The sequence below is a fragment of the Kryptolebias marmoratus genome, linkage group LG12 (assembly GCF_001649575.2).
Source record: "Kryptolebias marmoratus isolate JLee-2015 linkage group LG12, ASM164957v2, whole genome shotgun sequence".
NCBI lineage: Eukaryota > Metazoa > Chordata > Actinopteri > Cyprinodontiformes > Rivulidae > Kryptolebias > Kryptolebias marmoratus.
This window is the reverse complement of record NC_051441.1, coordinates 9043056-9058550: the sequence shown is the minus strand read 5'-3', so window position 1 is coordinate 9058550 and position 15495 is coordinate 9043056. Positions and strand designations below refer to the sequence as shown.

General features: G+C 40.7%; 2 protein-coding genes across 4 annotated transcripts in view; one reads left to right on the top strand and one right to left on the bottom strand.

Annotated features, from left to right (window-relative positions):
* LOC108241325 (serine/threonine-protein kinase LMTK1) overlaps positions 1-12345 on the top strand; it is a 30431-nt gene extending 18086 nt beyond the window's left edge. The window contains exons 1-12 of one of the 2 annotated variants that reach the window (XM_017425373.3): positions 17-3046; positions 3370-3449; positions 3909-4027; positions 4149-4236; positions 4370-4503; positions 5042-5126; positions 5209-5330; positions 5638-5787; positions 6426-9780; positions 9860-10007; positions 10087-10302; positions 10494-12345. In XM_017425373.3, the coding sequence (XP_017280862.1) occupies positions 3031-3046; positions 3370-3449; positions 3909-4027; positions 4149-4236; positions 4370-4503; positions 5042-5126; positions 5209-5330; positions 5638-5787; positions 6426-9780; positions 9860-10007; positions 10087-10302; positions 10494-10525 (4545 nt within the window). In that variant the 5' untranslated portion in view covers positions 17-3030 and the 3' untranslated portion in view covers positions 10526-12345. Of the gene's footprint in view, positions 1-16; positions 3047-3369; positions 3450-3908; positions 4028-4148; positions 4237-4369; positions 4504-5041; positions 5127-5208; positions 5331-5637; positions 5788-6425; positions 9781-9859; positions 10008-10086; positions 10303-10493 lie in introns of those variants that run through there. The other variant, XM_017425372.3, reaches the window with a different exon arrangement.
* Positions 12059-15495, bottom strand: part of LOC108241326 (brain-specific angiogenesis inhibitor 1-associated protein 2-like) — a 47960-nt gene continuing 44523 nt past the window's right edge. For both annotated transcript variants that reach the window (XM_017425376.3, XM_037978870.1), the window contains exons 14-15: positions 14093-14135; positions 12059-13681 (exon numbers count right to left, since the gene is read on the bottom strand). In XM_017425376.3, the coding sequence (XP_017280865.1) occupies positions 14108-14135 (28 nt within the window). In that variant the 3' untranslated portion in view covers positions 12059-13681; positions 14093-14107. The remainder of the gene's footprint in view (positions 13682-14092; positions 14136-15495) is intronic.

The following is a 15495-nucleotide window of genomic DNA, read 5'->3' as shown; positions in this document are numbered from 1 at the left end:
AAGCCACACAACAACCTGAACACAAAACAAACCTACATGGAACTACAACACTCTGATTTTAGATGTTTTCTTAACAAGCTTTGCTGCAACAAGAGGTAATTTTTGCTCACTGCTATAAACACTGACTCTTTATAATAAGTCTCTTTTTGTTATATTGCATTATTGTTTTGTTCTCTTTTTCCTCAAATTTGTACTGCAATAAACAGATAATTCAACTCCTATTCATTTCAGTTCATGTTTTTGTCTAGAACATCCTAGATTTTGCAGGATAGTAACAGCAGAAAAACATGGTATGTTGCATAACTTACGTATTAAAAAATTATAAAAAATTTAGTTGATCCTTTGAAAGGTTTATAAAAAGATATACATGCTTTTTATGTATATCTATTCTGCTGCTGCATATGTCATGGGTCTAAATGACTTAACTGACAATTTTTTTATTTATTTTTCAAATTGTCACTGCTCTAAATGCAACAAAGATGTTAAGGAAATATTTGTCCCATTCCATTTTAGCAATAATGAAGAAAAAAAATAACTTAAAGATGTGTTTTAAACCTATTTTGTCATCTGTTTTATTCTTTCTGTCTGTAGTTAAAATGACCCACTGCAGTGGTGTGCTGCCTGCAGCCAGGAAGGAATCTGATCTTTACATTAACTCTGAAGCTTTGGGAAGCTTTCTTAAATGTATCACGCTTTACATTTACATCAGTGAAAAAAATGGCACCTCCTCCAATTTTATTAACTTACAAAATTTAAATTTGAGAGTTTTATCAAACATCAGTACTGAGTTTTTGTATTTAGTTTGTATTCTATAATGCTGCCCAACACTTTCCTCTCAGCTGCTTGTATTTTATCAGATCATTCGACCTCAGTTTAAAATGTGTGTTTATGTGTCCATGTGAGCCACATCCTGGGTGTTCAATTTGTCTCAGCCTGCATGACTCACTGGCTGTCTGCTGCACTCTGCTCTGCCAGAAGGGGAGGTTAGTTGCTGCTCAGCATCCCAGGATGAGAGCGCCAACACTGATTGGACAAGGCAGCCTGAGGCTCGCAGCCAATCACTGCGCTCGCCTCCGTCCCTCGTAGCGATGGCTGTGTGATTGGTCCAGGTGTTGCAGGGCGAGGAATGAATAGATGGTGAAAGGAGAGAGTGTGAAACAGGAATTGTTTCCGTCCACTCTGAGAAAGGAAAATGATTTATGAATCCTTCTCCTTTTCTCTAAGAAACTTGTTTTTGTGCTTACCTTTTTGCACATGCCTTCAATATGCTTGCATATTGAATTAAAAGGGAATTTAGTTTTTATTTTCTATGTTTACATCAGTGCTCTTGTTTTATTCTCCCAAAATGCAGTTCTTTGAAGAGATTAAGTCTGCAAAAAAGGTTTTATCTTTGCTGACAATGATAACAGAATGTAAAATGTTAAGAATGGGGCAGGGCATTTTATGCAATTCATTTTTTTGTTATTGAAATGTCACTCATACATATTAACTCTATGAACATGCCACTGGTTTTCCGTGCACACAATGAATAAATGGGCCTTGTTGCTCCAACAGGAAAATCACCAGCTGTATAGCTGATAAATAAACCATGAATGGTGTTTTCTATAAGGACCAAGCATCAATTATACATCAGGACGAACACATGGTGCAGTGTTTGCCATTGATCTGACAATCTTAATTTTCAACTTGTTGCTTTTATCTTTTATTCAAGAGGTCAAGTAAAGCTTCACTACAGAGGCTTGATGCATCAAAGTGAGTGTGTAAAGTCATTGTGCTTGTGTCCCACTACAGGCCTGTTGGGTTGCACCATCTTTTCTGGGGAATGTCATTAGCAGGGCAGGAATGCGCACTCACACAGCCCACATTAGGAATAATACCACATCTCAGTTTCAAACTCTTCTTTTCTGTCAGGCAGGGAGGAGACTCAGGGGTTAGGATGGTGAAGTGTGGGTCTGTTGTCACCGTGACAACCTCTGCCCAGCGTTCCAGCAAAGAATGGGCCTTGTGTGTATGCGTGTTCCTTGCCCATTTGAGTGTGTGTGTGTTTGGTGCACTAGGTACCAGGAGACGCAGTGTGAGCGTGCAAGTGAACATCGAAAACAATGGTTCTGATTTAAGACGGCTGGCCAGTGGGGGAGCATAAGGCTGGACTGAGATGTCCAAGGAACGCACCAGCGGAGGACTGGCATTATGGGCTGAATACAGTGAGGGGTCTGTGAGGGAAAGAAGAGGGGCAGGGAAAATGTGATGGCATGCACAATGGCCTAAGAGCAGGGAGGGGAGGCTTCAGATAGGGGTGGTGAGTCTGAATGACAGAGATCTTTTTTTTTCAACATTGAACAGAACAGTGTTTGTTTCCTGTTTGGCTGAGGAATGATGCTGTCCCGGGTGACAAGGGGACATTATGTGGACCTTATGTCACTACTGGGTGTCTTGAAGCTGCACATAGAGCTGGTGCGCCAAACGGCATGCTACCGACATGCGTGACGGTCACAGCGGGCACAATGCATGTCCAAAAAGCCTCTGCACCCAGGGCAGAGAGCTGCAGAACTCCTGGATCGACCCATCAGCAGATCGGCTCAGTGACTTGAACTTCTCTTTTACTTCTGTTTACTGTAGATTCCAATGCCGTATGTTTTGGAACCAAGGATTTTAGTATTTGCTCAACAGCTGGAAAGCCCTGGAGGAGGACCGTATGCGTGTTTGTGTGTGTCCCAGTTGGAGGATGAGCGCGGTGCAGATGGGGAGAGGCTTTTTCAGCTGTGCAAGGGCTCGGTGGGTTAAATCCTGCCGAGGCTCTCACACACATACTGTGACCATGAGCTCGCTCTCACATACACACAACGAGGCTACGATGCCTGGGGCTGGAACTGGGGCCACGGGCTCTTGGTTCTCACACTCTGAATCAATACTTGATCTCAGCCGGGGTCTCAGAGTCAGTCCCTGTCACAGTGCTGAGAGCGGCTGGCCGCTAAACTCTGCAGTCACCATCATCTCACCGTTCACCATCAACATCTGCATTCCTCAAGTATGAGGATTCATGGAGGTATTTTATTTTGCTAAATTGTTTTTCCCATTGTTGCTTTCTAGATATACCAGACTGCTTCTCTCAAATGAGTGCAGGATTGTATTTAGGAAATGTTTTCTCATTTTTTCAGATTTATAGTATTCTATGTGTTGCTACTATATTGCAACATTCTATTCTTTATCTGAAGACACTTTTTAACTTTTCTTTTGCTGTGATCATTGTAAAACAATTTCTGTTGTTGTTGATTTTTGTTACTTCTTTTCCCTCTTCTCAAACAAAGCAATCTTAAACTTTTTCCTGTCTAAAACTAATCTTATGTTGCCATCATTGTTCTCTTCCAGTACAGCTGCTGAAATCATCAGACATTGGCCGTCACAGTCTGCTGTATCTAAAAGAGATTGGACATGGATGGTTCGGAAAGGTAAACCCTGCTTTTCTTTCAACACATATCTTTATATACATTCAGTTTTTGAGTCCAGAGATATTGTTACTCCTAATAACTGTCAAAGCTGCAACTTTCTAAATGTATTCATCGTACTCTAAGATACTTTCCACCGCTTCTCTGGAATGCAGTGTTAATGTAATGAGGAAGTCACTTCAGTGAAGCAAATTTTTGGCACTCAGGTCAGAGCATTAGTTCTGTGGGAGAGGAATAAATATTCACAGTTACAGTAGATTCCTTACAGTTTACCATATGACACATGCTACTGTGACACTTGTACTTGTCTACACACACAGTGTCATCATGCTTACCTTTCTTTAGTTTTACAGTCTGGATTTTTTTTTCTTTTTGATGGTGATGTTTGTACTAAACAGCATCTTTTATTCCTGCCTGCGACTGAATAGAAGCTTGACCTTATTCTCCCCTCTTTGCATATAGGTTCTGTTGGGTGAGGTCAGTGCAGGAGTCAGCACCACCCAGGTGGTGGTGAAGGAGCTGAAGTCCAGTGCCAGCATCCAGGATCAGATCAAATTCCTGGAGGAGGTGCAGCCGTATCGGTCAGTGCATTAAACATCTTCCGAGTACTGCTTTTCAGAGGATAAACAGCTCATCGCAGTTCGACTGCACAGTCAAACTATTGTTTATTGTTATAGTTATTACATGTCTTTGCTCTGTCAGGACCCTCCAGCACCCTGCCCTCCTGCAGTGCCTGGCACAGTGTTCAGAAGTCACCCCGTATCTGCTGGTCATGGAGTTTTGCCCTCTGGTACGGTGGCAGAATTTATTTCTAACAGCTGCTTATTCATTCCTCAATTCATACCTCATTTCATTACTTGACTCAGTGTTGTGTTCATTCTTAGTCAGAACAACTTCAACCCTTTTTCCTTCTCTCCTCTCAGGGCGATTTGAAGAATTACCTCTGCAGTTGCCGGGCTTCTGACTCTGAAACTCCTGATGTTTTGATTCTCCAGAAGATGGCGTGTGACATTGCTTCTGGGCTTCTGCATCTTCACAAATACAACGTCATTCACAGGTGTGGTACATGAACACCCCATTCTCTTAACATTAATTCTAATTTTAATGTTAATGTTTTACAAAGGAAGCTTCCACCTAAATGGTTTGTGCGCCCTCTTTTGGTCTCTTCCTGCAACAACATCCTGGTGCTGCCTGAGTAGTTGACACAAACTCCAGCATCAGTGATTTTGTTGCTGGGGGTGAACCCCTTTCGCTCTCTCTGCCTTGTGGTGGCCACTAAAACCAACAGTCCCTGACTGCAAAACTGGAGAAACTCAACATATGGAGAAGCTGACATAATTAGTGTGTCCTCACACAATTAACTGTAAAGGAACAGTATATGTTACAGCTGATATGTGAGTTACAGGCCTTACTTTAACCAATGATATTGATGGATTACTCACAAGTGTGTGAAACATACAGACAACTTAAATCAAAAAACACAATTCAAATGCAGATGGAACCAAAAGTAAATACATAAATAAGATGTGTTTATGCACAATTCATACATAGTTACATAAAACTTGTTCACAGGGTTTCTTTTTTCCCCACAACAGTGACCTGGCTTTGCGAAACTGCCTGCTAACATCAGAAATGTCAGTTAAGATTGGAGATTATGGGCTTTCTCACAGCCAATACAAGGTTAGGCCTTTAAAAATGTGCCATCTTTGAAAGACTGCAGTTACTTCTACCTGTTCTCAGCTGTACTTGTTTGATTCCTTAGGATGACTACTACGTAACACAAGACCAGATTTGGGTGCCCCTGCGCTGGATTGCACCAGAACTCATTGACGAGGTCCATGGAAACCTGCTGGTTGTTGATCAAACCAAAAGTAGTAACATATGGTGAGATTATCTGAGCACAAACGGGAAATATTACCTTAGAAATAATGAGATAAAGCCACCCCAAAAATATCCCTTTAGGGACAATTGATCAGATTTTAACTTTTTGTTTCGTGTGAAAGCTCAGGCAGTTTTTTAAAAATCATTTTGCAACATTGGATGAATTAAGATCTAGGAACATATTGTTTGTCTCTGTATTCTTGTTTACTTTATAATCTATCATACACTTTTTAAAAAAATTAACTTTTTCATGTGTAGTATGAGAGCACCAAACATCTTGAAAGCTTTTTTACCCCCCTTTTTTTTCCAGGTCATTGGGTGTTACTATGTGGGAGTTGTTTGAGCTGGGAAACCAGCCGTACAGACACTACTCTGACAGACAGGTGTTGACATATGCTGTGAAGGAACAGCAGCTTAAACTACCCAAACCCCAGCTCCAGTTCCCCCTGGATGATCGCTGGTAAGATATTTATCTGCTCAGAGAAACATGCAGTACATACAAATGCAAGCTGATGCACAAAAAAGATAAATCATAGACAATTTTCGGGCTGTAAGTCTAACTGGCCAATTAATTTATAACTGCTCAGTGTTTTCTGGTTTAACAATAGCTGCACTTATAGTGGTGCACTGTAGCTATATATTTCTCTTTGCAAGCAGGAGCAGATGATCGATACTCTCTCTGTTCTTTATGATCCCCTCAGCATCAACCAGAGTTAAATCGTCTCATTTATCTTTACCTGGAAGCCTCCCAAACATTGTTCATACCCATTATTTTTTTCCCCGTTGTTCCTCAGTGACATAAACATGTTTGGTGCTAAGATACACTGACACACAAAGAGGATCTTTTAACTGTGTCAGCATCTGCACTGCACCTCTTTCATACACTCTGTTATTGACTGGAGCAATAAATCTGTGCCAGGTGATGCTATAAAGTGCTGACTTCTGATTTTTCTTTTTTAATTGCTTTGTTGTTTATCTTGGGTCAACTCTTTAACTTCTCCTTTCAAAGAACACTAATAATTATTTGTTTTTAAATATATTTTATAAAATTACTCCTCAAAAGTAATCCAACTACAACTTGGTTTCTACTTTTTTCAGGTATGAGGTTATGCAGTTCTGCTGGCTACAGTCAGAGCTCAGACCCAGTAGTGAAGAAGTACACCTTCTGGTCACATACTTGTGTGCCAAAGGTTATAGTGAAGCTGAAGAAGACTTTGAGCAACGCTGGAATGCCCTGAGACCAAACTTGCTGGGTAGCACGTTGCACACAGCTTCATCCACAGCCCTGGTCCTGACCCCCACACCCAACTCTGCTGACATCCCCAGTGCAGAGCAAACTCAGGCAGTGGAGCTGGCCTCTTCTGCCTCGTCCTCCTTCCCTCTCCTCGAGCACTTTTCGGACAGCTTTCACTCCGACACAGGGGATGATCTACTGACTGTCACTGAGACAAGCCACGGTCTCAACTTTGAATACAAATGGGAACAAGCCCGAGCCGAACAGCCCTACTGCTCTTCCTCTACCAGTGGAACACTAGGCCAGGAAAACCCACACTACCAAGATATCTACTATTCAAACACAGGAAATTCCTCAGGGGGCTGCAAGACTGACAGCCTAACATCAAGCATGTCCCCATCTTATTATGAGCCTGAACACACAAATATTGTCCCAGTGCTGAGTGCCCACAGCCCCTCAGTTAGCAGTGAGTACTACATTCGCATAGAAGAAACAGTCCAATGCAACATTAAGCTGGAAGATGGTGTTGTGGACTACAGCTCAGAACCGGAAGTCACTCACATCAGATCATTTTCTGAGAATCGCACTGGTTCTTCCACAGCACAGCCTTGTGCTTACTGGTCCACTGCTGACAACACCACATCAAATGACTCCGATTCAAGTCCCACCATTCAGCAAACCATGCAGCCACTGCTCAGTCATTCATCCAGCAACAGTCCTGTAAAGTTCGTCCACTCTCATAATTCCCTCTCCTCTGACTGCAATAAAATAGTCTACTGTGAACACTCAGCAGCACGCAAAACACATAAACGGTCCTCTTTGTCTGATTTAGAAACGACATCAGAGTCCCAAACAAACCTTTTGAATCCCGAGGTTCACTTAGAAAACCCATGGAGTTTATCACAAGCTGTCAGCAGCCCCAGTTTAGGGTTCTGTGATCCTTACCTGGAAACAAACACAGTTAATGAAAGCTTCCATAGTCAGGTAGGCTCACTAAGAAAAAACCTTCCCATTGTTAATCACATTGACGTAAATGTGGGAACAGCTGATGGTCTGCTGTTGGGTCGGCGGAGAAATGGAGATGAAGAGGTTGACTTATTTTCTGAGGGAGAGGCCACTAACTGGATCTCAAACCATTCAGCAAACAATAACAGCTTGACTTTTGACAGCAGGCAGACAGGCAGTGGAAAGGACAGTTGTCTGAATGTCCCATCAAGCACAACAGAATTATGGTCCTTAACTAAGGCCACAACAAGAACCTTCCAAAGCTCTAAACCTTGTGGCAGCTTGGAGAGCAGTGGAGGCTGTTCTAACTGGAGTCCTGGTTGTGAACCTGTAAGGTTAGGCTCATACATTCACTTGTGCCACAAGGAAAGAGAAACTGCAGTTCAAGTGGAAAAGTGTACAGATTTTAATAACTTGCAACACACTCACTCTCTCCCCAGTTCAAACACAAATACCAGTGAAACAAAGGGAGGACAAATGGGAGCTAAACATGAATCACAATCATTACCTCACGGAGAGGGGATGTATTCTGAGACACCTGAAGTAAACTATATGAAGTCCCCATGCTCTCTGAAGGAGCCTCAGACAGGTCAAACAGGACAGAGAAACAACATCTCAGAGGGTGTCTCGGCTGGAACATCTCTTGGTCTGAGTGACATAAGGCTCCAATATGCACAGACATCAGAGGGCAGCAGAACATTGGACAGTGGAGTTGGGGTTAGAGACTCCAGCAGTTGCCTGGTTGACCTTGGGGACTACAGTGAGGATGATGAGGACGACATCACAGATATTACATCAGGGATCTTTGCTGACTTCAACCTCGACTTGAGTGAGGTTGAGGAGGAGGACCTCAGCCCAAGAAATAATCCAGAGAGGGTTCCTGATTCTGTGGATGCCATTAACCTGATGTCATCTGGGGCAAGTTCCTGTGACCAAGGCTTCAGCCCTGATCCCTTCAATATCCCCATCCTGCCTAAATCCTTGGATAGTGGCTACGACACAGAAAACAACGAATCTCCAGAGTTTATCTTCAAAGAACTTGGAGATCCCCTCGGTGGTGAGAACTGCCCAATGCTTGGTGGAGAATCTGAAATTGCTCTGCAGGTTAGTTTAGGGCAAGGGGTCTGCACTTCCACAAGCACCTCAGAGCTACACGTAAAGGGCCTTTTTGACAAGAATCCATACAGGGACTCCGCTTATTTCTCTGACTATGATGCAGAAAGTGAGAGGAGTCCCAATGAGGAAAACAATAAGTTCTTTGCAGGTTCAAGGAACCATCACGGCCCAGTTAATATCTTTAAATCTTTAGAAGACAGTTCTGTTGAAAGGCAATTCAACAACGGGGAAAGTTTAACAAATCTGAGGCACATCAAAAGTTGTGTTTTGGTGAATCTCTCAGAGCCTGACTGTAACTCACACAACACTTTCTCCACCCCTGGGTTGTCCATGCTGTCACCATTTCCTCCACAGATGGGTGGGTGTCTGACCAAAGAGTCTGCCCCTGCAGAGGAGGACCTCGGTTTGGAGACAGAGCACTCAGCGGATGAGCCTACGTCAGAGCTCAGCTCCTCCACTGGATCAGAACCTTGCTCTTCTCTCCACCAAGCCACCGCAAACCATGAGGAGGGAAGCAGGGGAGCAGAAGGCTGCTCCTCTGTCCATTCATTGCTGTCTGGGTGCACCATAAATGCCTGCAGAGATAAGTCCTGTGAAGAAACTGAAAATGGTGATGGATCCCCTGAGGAAAAGGAGGAGGTGCCTGAAAACAGTCTTATCAACAAGGACACAGAAGACAGAGCAGAATGTGTGAGACTCAATGAGGAGGATTTTGAAGACATAGATGCAGATGAAAGTGACAGTCTATGTGAAGAATCTAATGGTCAACATGACCTTTCCACTTCCTCCTCATTGTTAGAGCTTTGCGGAGAAGATGTTAGAGCTCCACTGGAAGAGGCGGAGGATGAAGATGACTCTGACGACAGTGAGTCTGATGAGGAGCTAAGAACCTATAACATCCAAGATGAAGACAGTGAGGAGAGTGAGGAGGATTTCACCACAGTACCAGTGGTGGTAAGTGACTGCAGCAGGGCGAAACACCTCCGCGGTCTCCTGAAGATGCCCACCCTGCTCACCCAGTCCTTTTGTGATGAGCTTGAGACAAAGAAAAAGGCGGTGTCCTTTTTTGATGACGTGACGGTGTTCCTTTTTGACCAGGTATGATAAGTCAGACTTGTTCAAAATCTTTTGATGTTTTTAAAAATTAGATTTTTGAATTGCTCTTTATGACTTTCAGGAGAGCCCCACTGGAGAGCTGGCTGACAATTCATTCTCCTCAGGAAGAGAGCCCAGTGAGCAGGAATCTCCAGACCCAGATCTCAAGGCTCAGTCCTGTGATACTCACTGTGTTTCAGAGGAATCAGACGAAAACAACTCTGAAGACGGTGAGGACACAATGCCACATTTTTGCAATCCATGGTTGTTTATTCTGGACTTCTCATTGTGTCCTCTGCATGCATTCAGGTGGGAGTTGTGAATGGGAAGATAACCAGGAAGATGACCATTCCTTTGAGCCCTGTCAGTCCTCACTTCACACCATTCCTGACCCCATGTCCTCTCCCACATCCGTCTCCAACACTGATGAAGCTCCTAAACCTGTACCTGTGTCATTTAACCGTTTCATGGTCTCAAGATTCTCTATCACACATGTGTCCGACACCCACATAAGCTCAGCAACAGGTCTGTATTAAACATTTCCTAAAAATAGCTTGGACTGCTCAGTAACATACACTCCTTTTTATACAGCTTGGATAGTTTAAAACATGGTCACTGTAAGATGAAAGTTATATTCAGATTGAGCCACATCCATTTTTAAAAAATTTTGGTTTTGGAAAATGTTTTAAGTAACCTTCATCACTTGTGTCCAACAGGAAACGGTGAAGAAGATAATCCAAAGGACTGAGTATTCAGTGAACAAGAGAAGAGAAGGTCAAGTCTCTGTCCTCCTCAACACAGAGAAACCACATTATTTTAATCTAAATGATTTACAGAGTTTTATTTTTATCAGCATTTGGGACATCTGACTTGATGACCCTTTGAGACAGTGCCTCCTACTGTAGTCAAATACTCTATAAATGATTTGCACACACTTTTACTTCATGAAGAAAACAAAAAGCTGCAAGAATGGCAAATTGATAGTAACAACCCTGGAGAGTGTGAAGTTATATTTGCAGAAATGAAAATTTGACGTTACTGTACGTTTAACATACAGCACACACAACAGTAAATTTGTTCAGTGCAGCACCGGTTTCTTTGGGTGACCACACAGTTCTTTAAGAAATTAAAATAATAATATAAAAAAACATTCTGAAAAATATGACAAAACAAAAAACAAAAAAAAGGTGAAACGGTAGGCTTTATAGCTGCTCCTCCTCTTAATGGCTGCCTTTGCACATCTGCTTTCCATTGCTCAAGTTATTTCCATCAGCCTAAGACTGTTACAGATCTAGTCAGAACCAGAAAACAAGACTTGACCGTTGCAGAAGGAGTGATGGATCTCTGAACAACAGTCAACCTGGTCACCTGGTCAACAGTCACCTGGTTTGAACAGTCTGTTCAAACCAGGTGGTTAAACTGAATTTGTCCCATAAATCCAAGTCATGTACTGTTTATATTGATTGTGATAAAGGAAATCAAAGCATTGCCACCACCTGATCATCACCATTATATTCTTTAGTTTATGGTGCACTTTATGTATCCTGGATAAAAAAATAACAGAAAACTAGATTTTGTTTGTGGTGATAGCTACAGCTTTGTTTTATTTTAAAACAGTCTTTGTTTTTAAGAGTTCATTTCTTTAGCAGCAAAGTGAAATCAGATGAACCAAGAGGTGTCTCCACTTGATCCAGTGGCATCACTGCAACATGCAAGTCATCCATGTGGAATGTCAGTTATCTTTATGCATCTTTTACTTAAAAAAAAGAAAAAATCTCATACATAAAATATGTATTACATTTGTGCTGAACGCCCAAGCCTGATGTGTATGAACTAAGGCATTCAGAAAAGAACAAATATTGTATGAATCTTATATCATCATGTAGCAGGTAGCTTGACTTGAATTACTTCTGCTGTATTGACAGATCCCTTCCCTTCTCTCTAGTTCTGTAGCTCTGAGTGCCAATGTCTTACCCTTTTCAACTTGCCTTTTTAAGTTGTGCAAGACAATAAAACGTTGCCAGTATTTTTGTATGACCATTCTGAAACATGAACCAATGCAGAATGACAGTCTCTCAAATTTGCCAAAGAAATACTGAAAAGCCTGTTGGTTTGAGTGGCAGATACCTTTGGAGAAGGTGAGGTAAGTTACGCACTGGGAGTAACATTATTGCTGTTTCCATTTGTTCCTCATGGCTGTTGTACGATCCACCCCCCTCCAAAATAAAAAAAAAATAAAAATAAAATTAATAAATAAATTGAAGTACCTTTTCCCTTCTTGTATTTGTGATAGATTTATTTGAATTCATGTCAAAGATTTGCAGGTTTCTACAAACAAAATATGACAGTGCAACACATAAAAACATAACAATTGTGCACATTTAAATTTATTTTGGACACGATAATTTATAGACATATTCTGTACAGTACAGGTATAATACAAACAAAGGACAAAGGTGAAAAATGAAGATGACAGGTATGCATGTTTATAAAAGTAAAAAAAAAAAAAACTTTAAAAATTAAAGCCTAGATTAGCAGATTAGAACTGTAAATAAAGCTCATATCACACAGTGTAAATGACTCATCTGTAAAAAAAAAAAAAAAAAAAAATTCAAACTTTCTATGCTGCAACCTTTGATGTCAGCTCAATCACGCAACCATTCATATGCATTCTTCTCTGCTTTTCAATCACTTTCATCTCGATCTTTACATCGCCTCTTTATACAGCTGCTCTCAGTTCATGTCCCAGATGAGTGCACTGTGTAACACTGAGAACGAATGATCAAAACAGATGACAATACTGTACCTTATCTGTAAAGCTAACACTCCCTTTAAAGCTAAACATTAAATAAAAACCCCGTAACATATGTATATGCATTTCTCCATCTTCTGGGTGGCTTTCTGACGTATTCAAATTGAGGGAAAGACTTGCACTTCAGAATACTCTTCTGTATTTCTGTTTTGTTTGCAACTGCACTATGCTGAAGCTTGCTTGAGCAAAAAACCAAACAAACACAAAAAAACAAACTAAAATTAAATGTCAGAACAAAAAGTGAAATAATCCCATCAATAAGTAGAACTCTGCTGCATATTCCCTTAAACCAATTAATAGAACAACAGAAACAAATAAATGCATATAAAACCAGCAAAAAGGCACAGTTCCCACATTAGAAATCTGGGCATACTGCATCATAGCTAGTACTTATAAACTCCTACACAATTTAACAGAAGCAGAATTATGGTTAAATGACAAACGGTCTGCTTTGAGCGGTCTGTGGTCTTCCATTCAGGTCACATTTATGCAGTAAGAATGATTTCCAGATGTTTCATGGTTCCCCTCCAGTCTTAAACAAGTACTGCAGACTGTGCCTTCACTCCTAATTAATGCAAATAATTCTCCAATAAAATTTACAGGATATAGTGTAAAAGAAAAAACAAACAGACAAACTAATCCTATAATCAATGTGCAGATAATTAGTTAAACTTCCTAATTGTACCTTCATCAGAACTGGTGCGATCTAACTATTTAGTACAGTCTATTGTCACGGTTTGTTCCTGAAGGTTCAAGCTGAGACATTCAGTTGTGGTAAAAGCAGTCTAAGAAAAAAATATTGGAAATTCTTCAAGTAAATTTCCTGAGCAAAGTAACTAAACTCCCAGTTCCTGTTTGATGAGATAACTCCCCCCACTGACTCCCATCTCTGGGTCTCCTGTGGTAACAATAAAACATGCCAATGATGGTTATTATTTTCCTCTCAGTAGAAAAAGTAGCCATGAGTGGAAAAAAGAAACAAAAAAAATAAAAATAAAATAAAAAGAGGGGACAGCAGGGTGCTAGTAGTAGATGGGTGCAGATCGATCATCAGTGAAGGTGGGCCGGAGGAAGACCTCTATTGAACGGTCACTGTGGGGAGAGGAGGGGTGGGAAGGGAACATTTACAGTTAGCATGAACAAAGTACCAATTTTTGATATATACACAAGGTCAGTTTAGTACCCCAAACCCAATTTTTTTTTACTTAAACTGTAAATCAAAGAAAACGTTTTGTGAGAGCAAGCATGGTGTGAGGGAAATAAAAAACAGTTTGTAATAAAATGGAGGGTTAGTATCTTCTCTGTGAAATAGTGTTATGAAGAAGAAGATAAATAAAGACCCAAAGCCTGTTGGATCGTGCAAAACAAACACTAGTGCAGAAAAACAAGGATTTCCATCGTCCTACTGCAGCCAGGCAGCCAGTGAAAACAGAACCAGGCAGTAACAATGAGAAAAAACAAAAAGAATGATTGGTTAGGAGGGGATGGAGACTGGTGACTTACGGAGGTCCTGTTCCCTCAGAACCGGGATAATTCTGGACCCAAACTGGAAGGTAAAGAGAATCTATGGGTTTGAATGGCTCATCTCTCAGGTCATGCATGGGTTCACAGTTTGTAAGGACACTTGTTAGTCTGATGCAAGATGAACATACCATAACTAACTGAAAGGACAAATGCAAACACAGGAGTGCACACTTCATGCTCAACATGCCATACTGTATGCAAAACCTTTCTTTGTCAAATTAAACACAGATGTTACTGTAAATCACAGGTTACGTCTGCTGATGTTCATAGTTTCGAAATTCCAAATCCAACTCACAGACAAGCAAAAAAATAGAACAACTTGGCAGGCAGGAAAAGTTCAGATATTCACAAAACACACACTGAACGCACCACCTCACACACTTTCTACAAATGTCAGAGAAGAACGGATGCTGTGGATGCTGGGGGGNGGGGGGCAGGGATGAAACATGCACGGGACGCAGCTGGGACTGGGGTTTACTCACAAAAGTGCTCATTTTTTTACATTTAAAAGGGGAACAAAAAAAAGAAGAACCAAACTTTAAAACAAAACTGCAAATAATGCCTCCTCGCTGGCAGAACAGATTTCTCCACAGACCAGACTGTTTATTAATATATAGATGTGTGTTTTATTTAGAATAGTTTTGTAAAAAGTCACCATACATTCAAGGTCAATTTTTTAGTGTCACATTTTCCGGTTTTCCTCCACAGCATGCATTAGATAAACACTTGCTAACCATTAGGTGTTCATTGTTTCTGGAAATATGTTAGTGGTTTTATTTAAGACCAAAATAAATAGATATAAAAAAAGAAACACTACACAGTCACTCAGGGAATACAATAATAAATAACAGTGAAAGCTGCAAAAGCTGTTTGTTTTTTTTTACCTGTAAATGTAAACAGCTGTAATTGAGGATACTCAACAAAAGATCACGCAGATCACTACAGCTTCAGGTGATAAATAAATAAATATGAAATCATTCAAACAAAACTTTGTGTGAGGAATTTGATTTAACTGATAAATGTGGCAGTAATTTCAGCCAGGAAAAAAAATTGATTTTTTTTTTTTTTTTTGAAGTTTGTGTGTCTGAGGGTGCAAAGGTTAATCAAGCACACATTTATTTTAATGTAAGAAAGCAAATTGAAGAACTGACAGAAATATTTTATATAGCTATATATAATGTATAACGTAGAAGCTTTTAAAATTGGCTTCATTGCACATAAATTGTGTTTAATAGAAGGAAAAAAAAAAAAAAAGCAAAGTAAGGCAAATATGACACACCCTCTGGACAGAAATTCGGATCACTGACACAAGGAAGCACAGCAGGACCTATGGAAATTTCTCAGAACAGAAACATAAGCTGCTGGACAGCCTTTGAACTTTA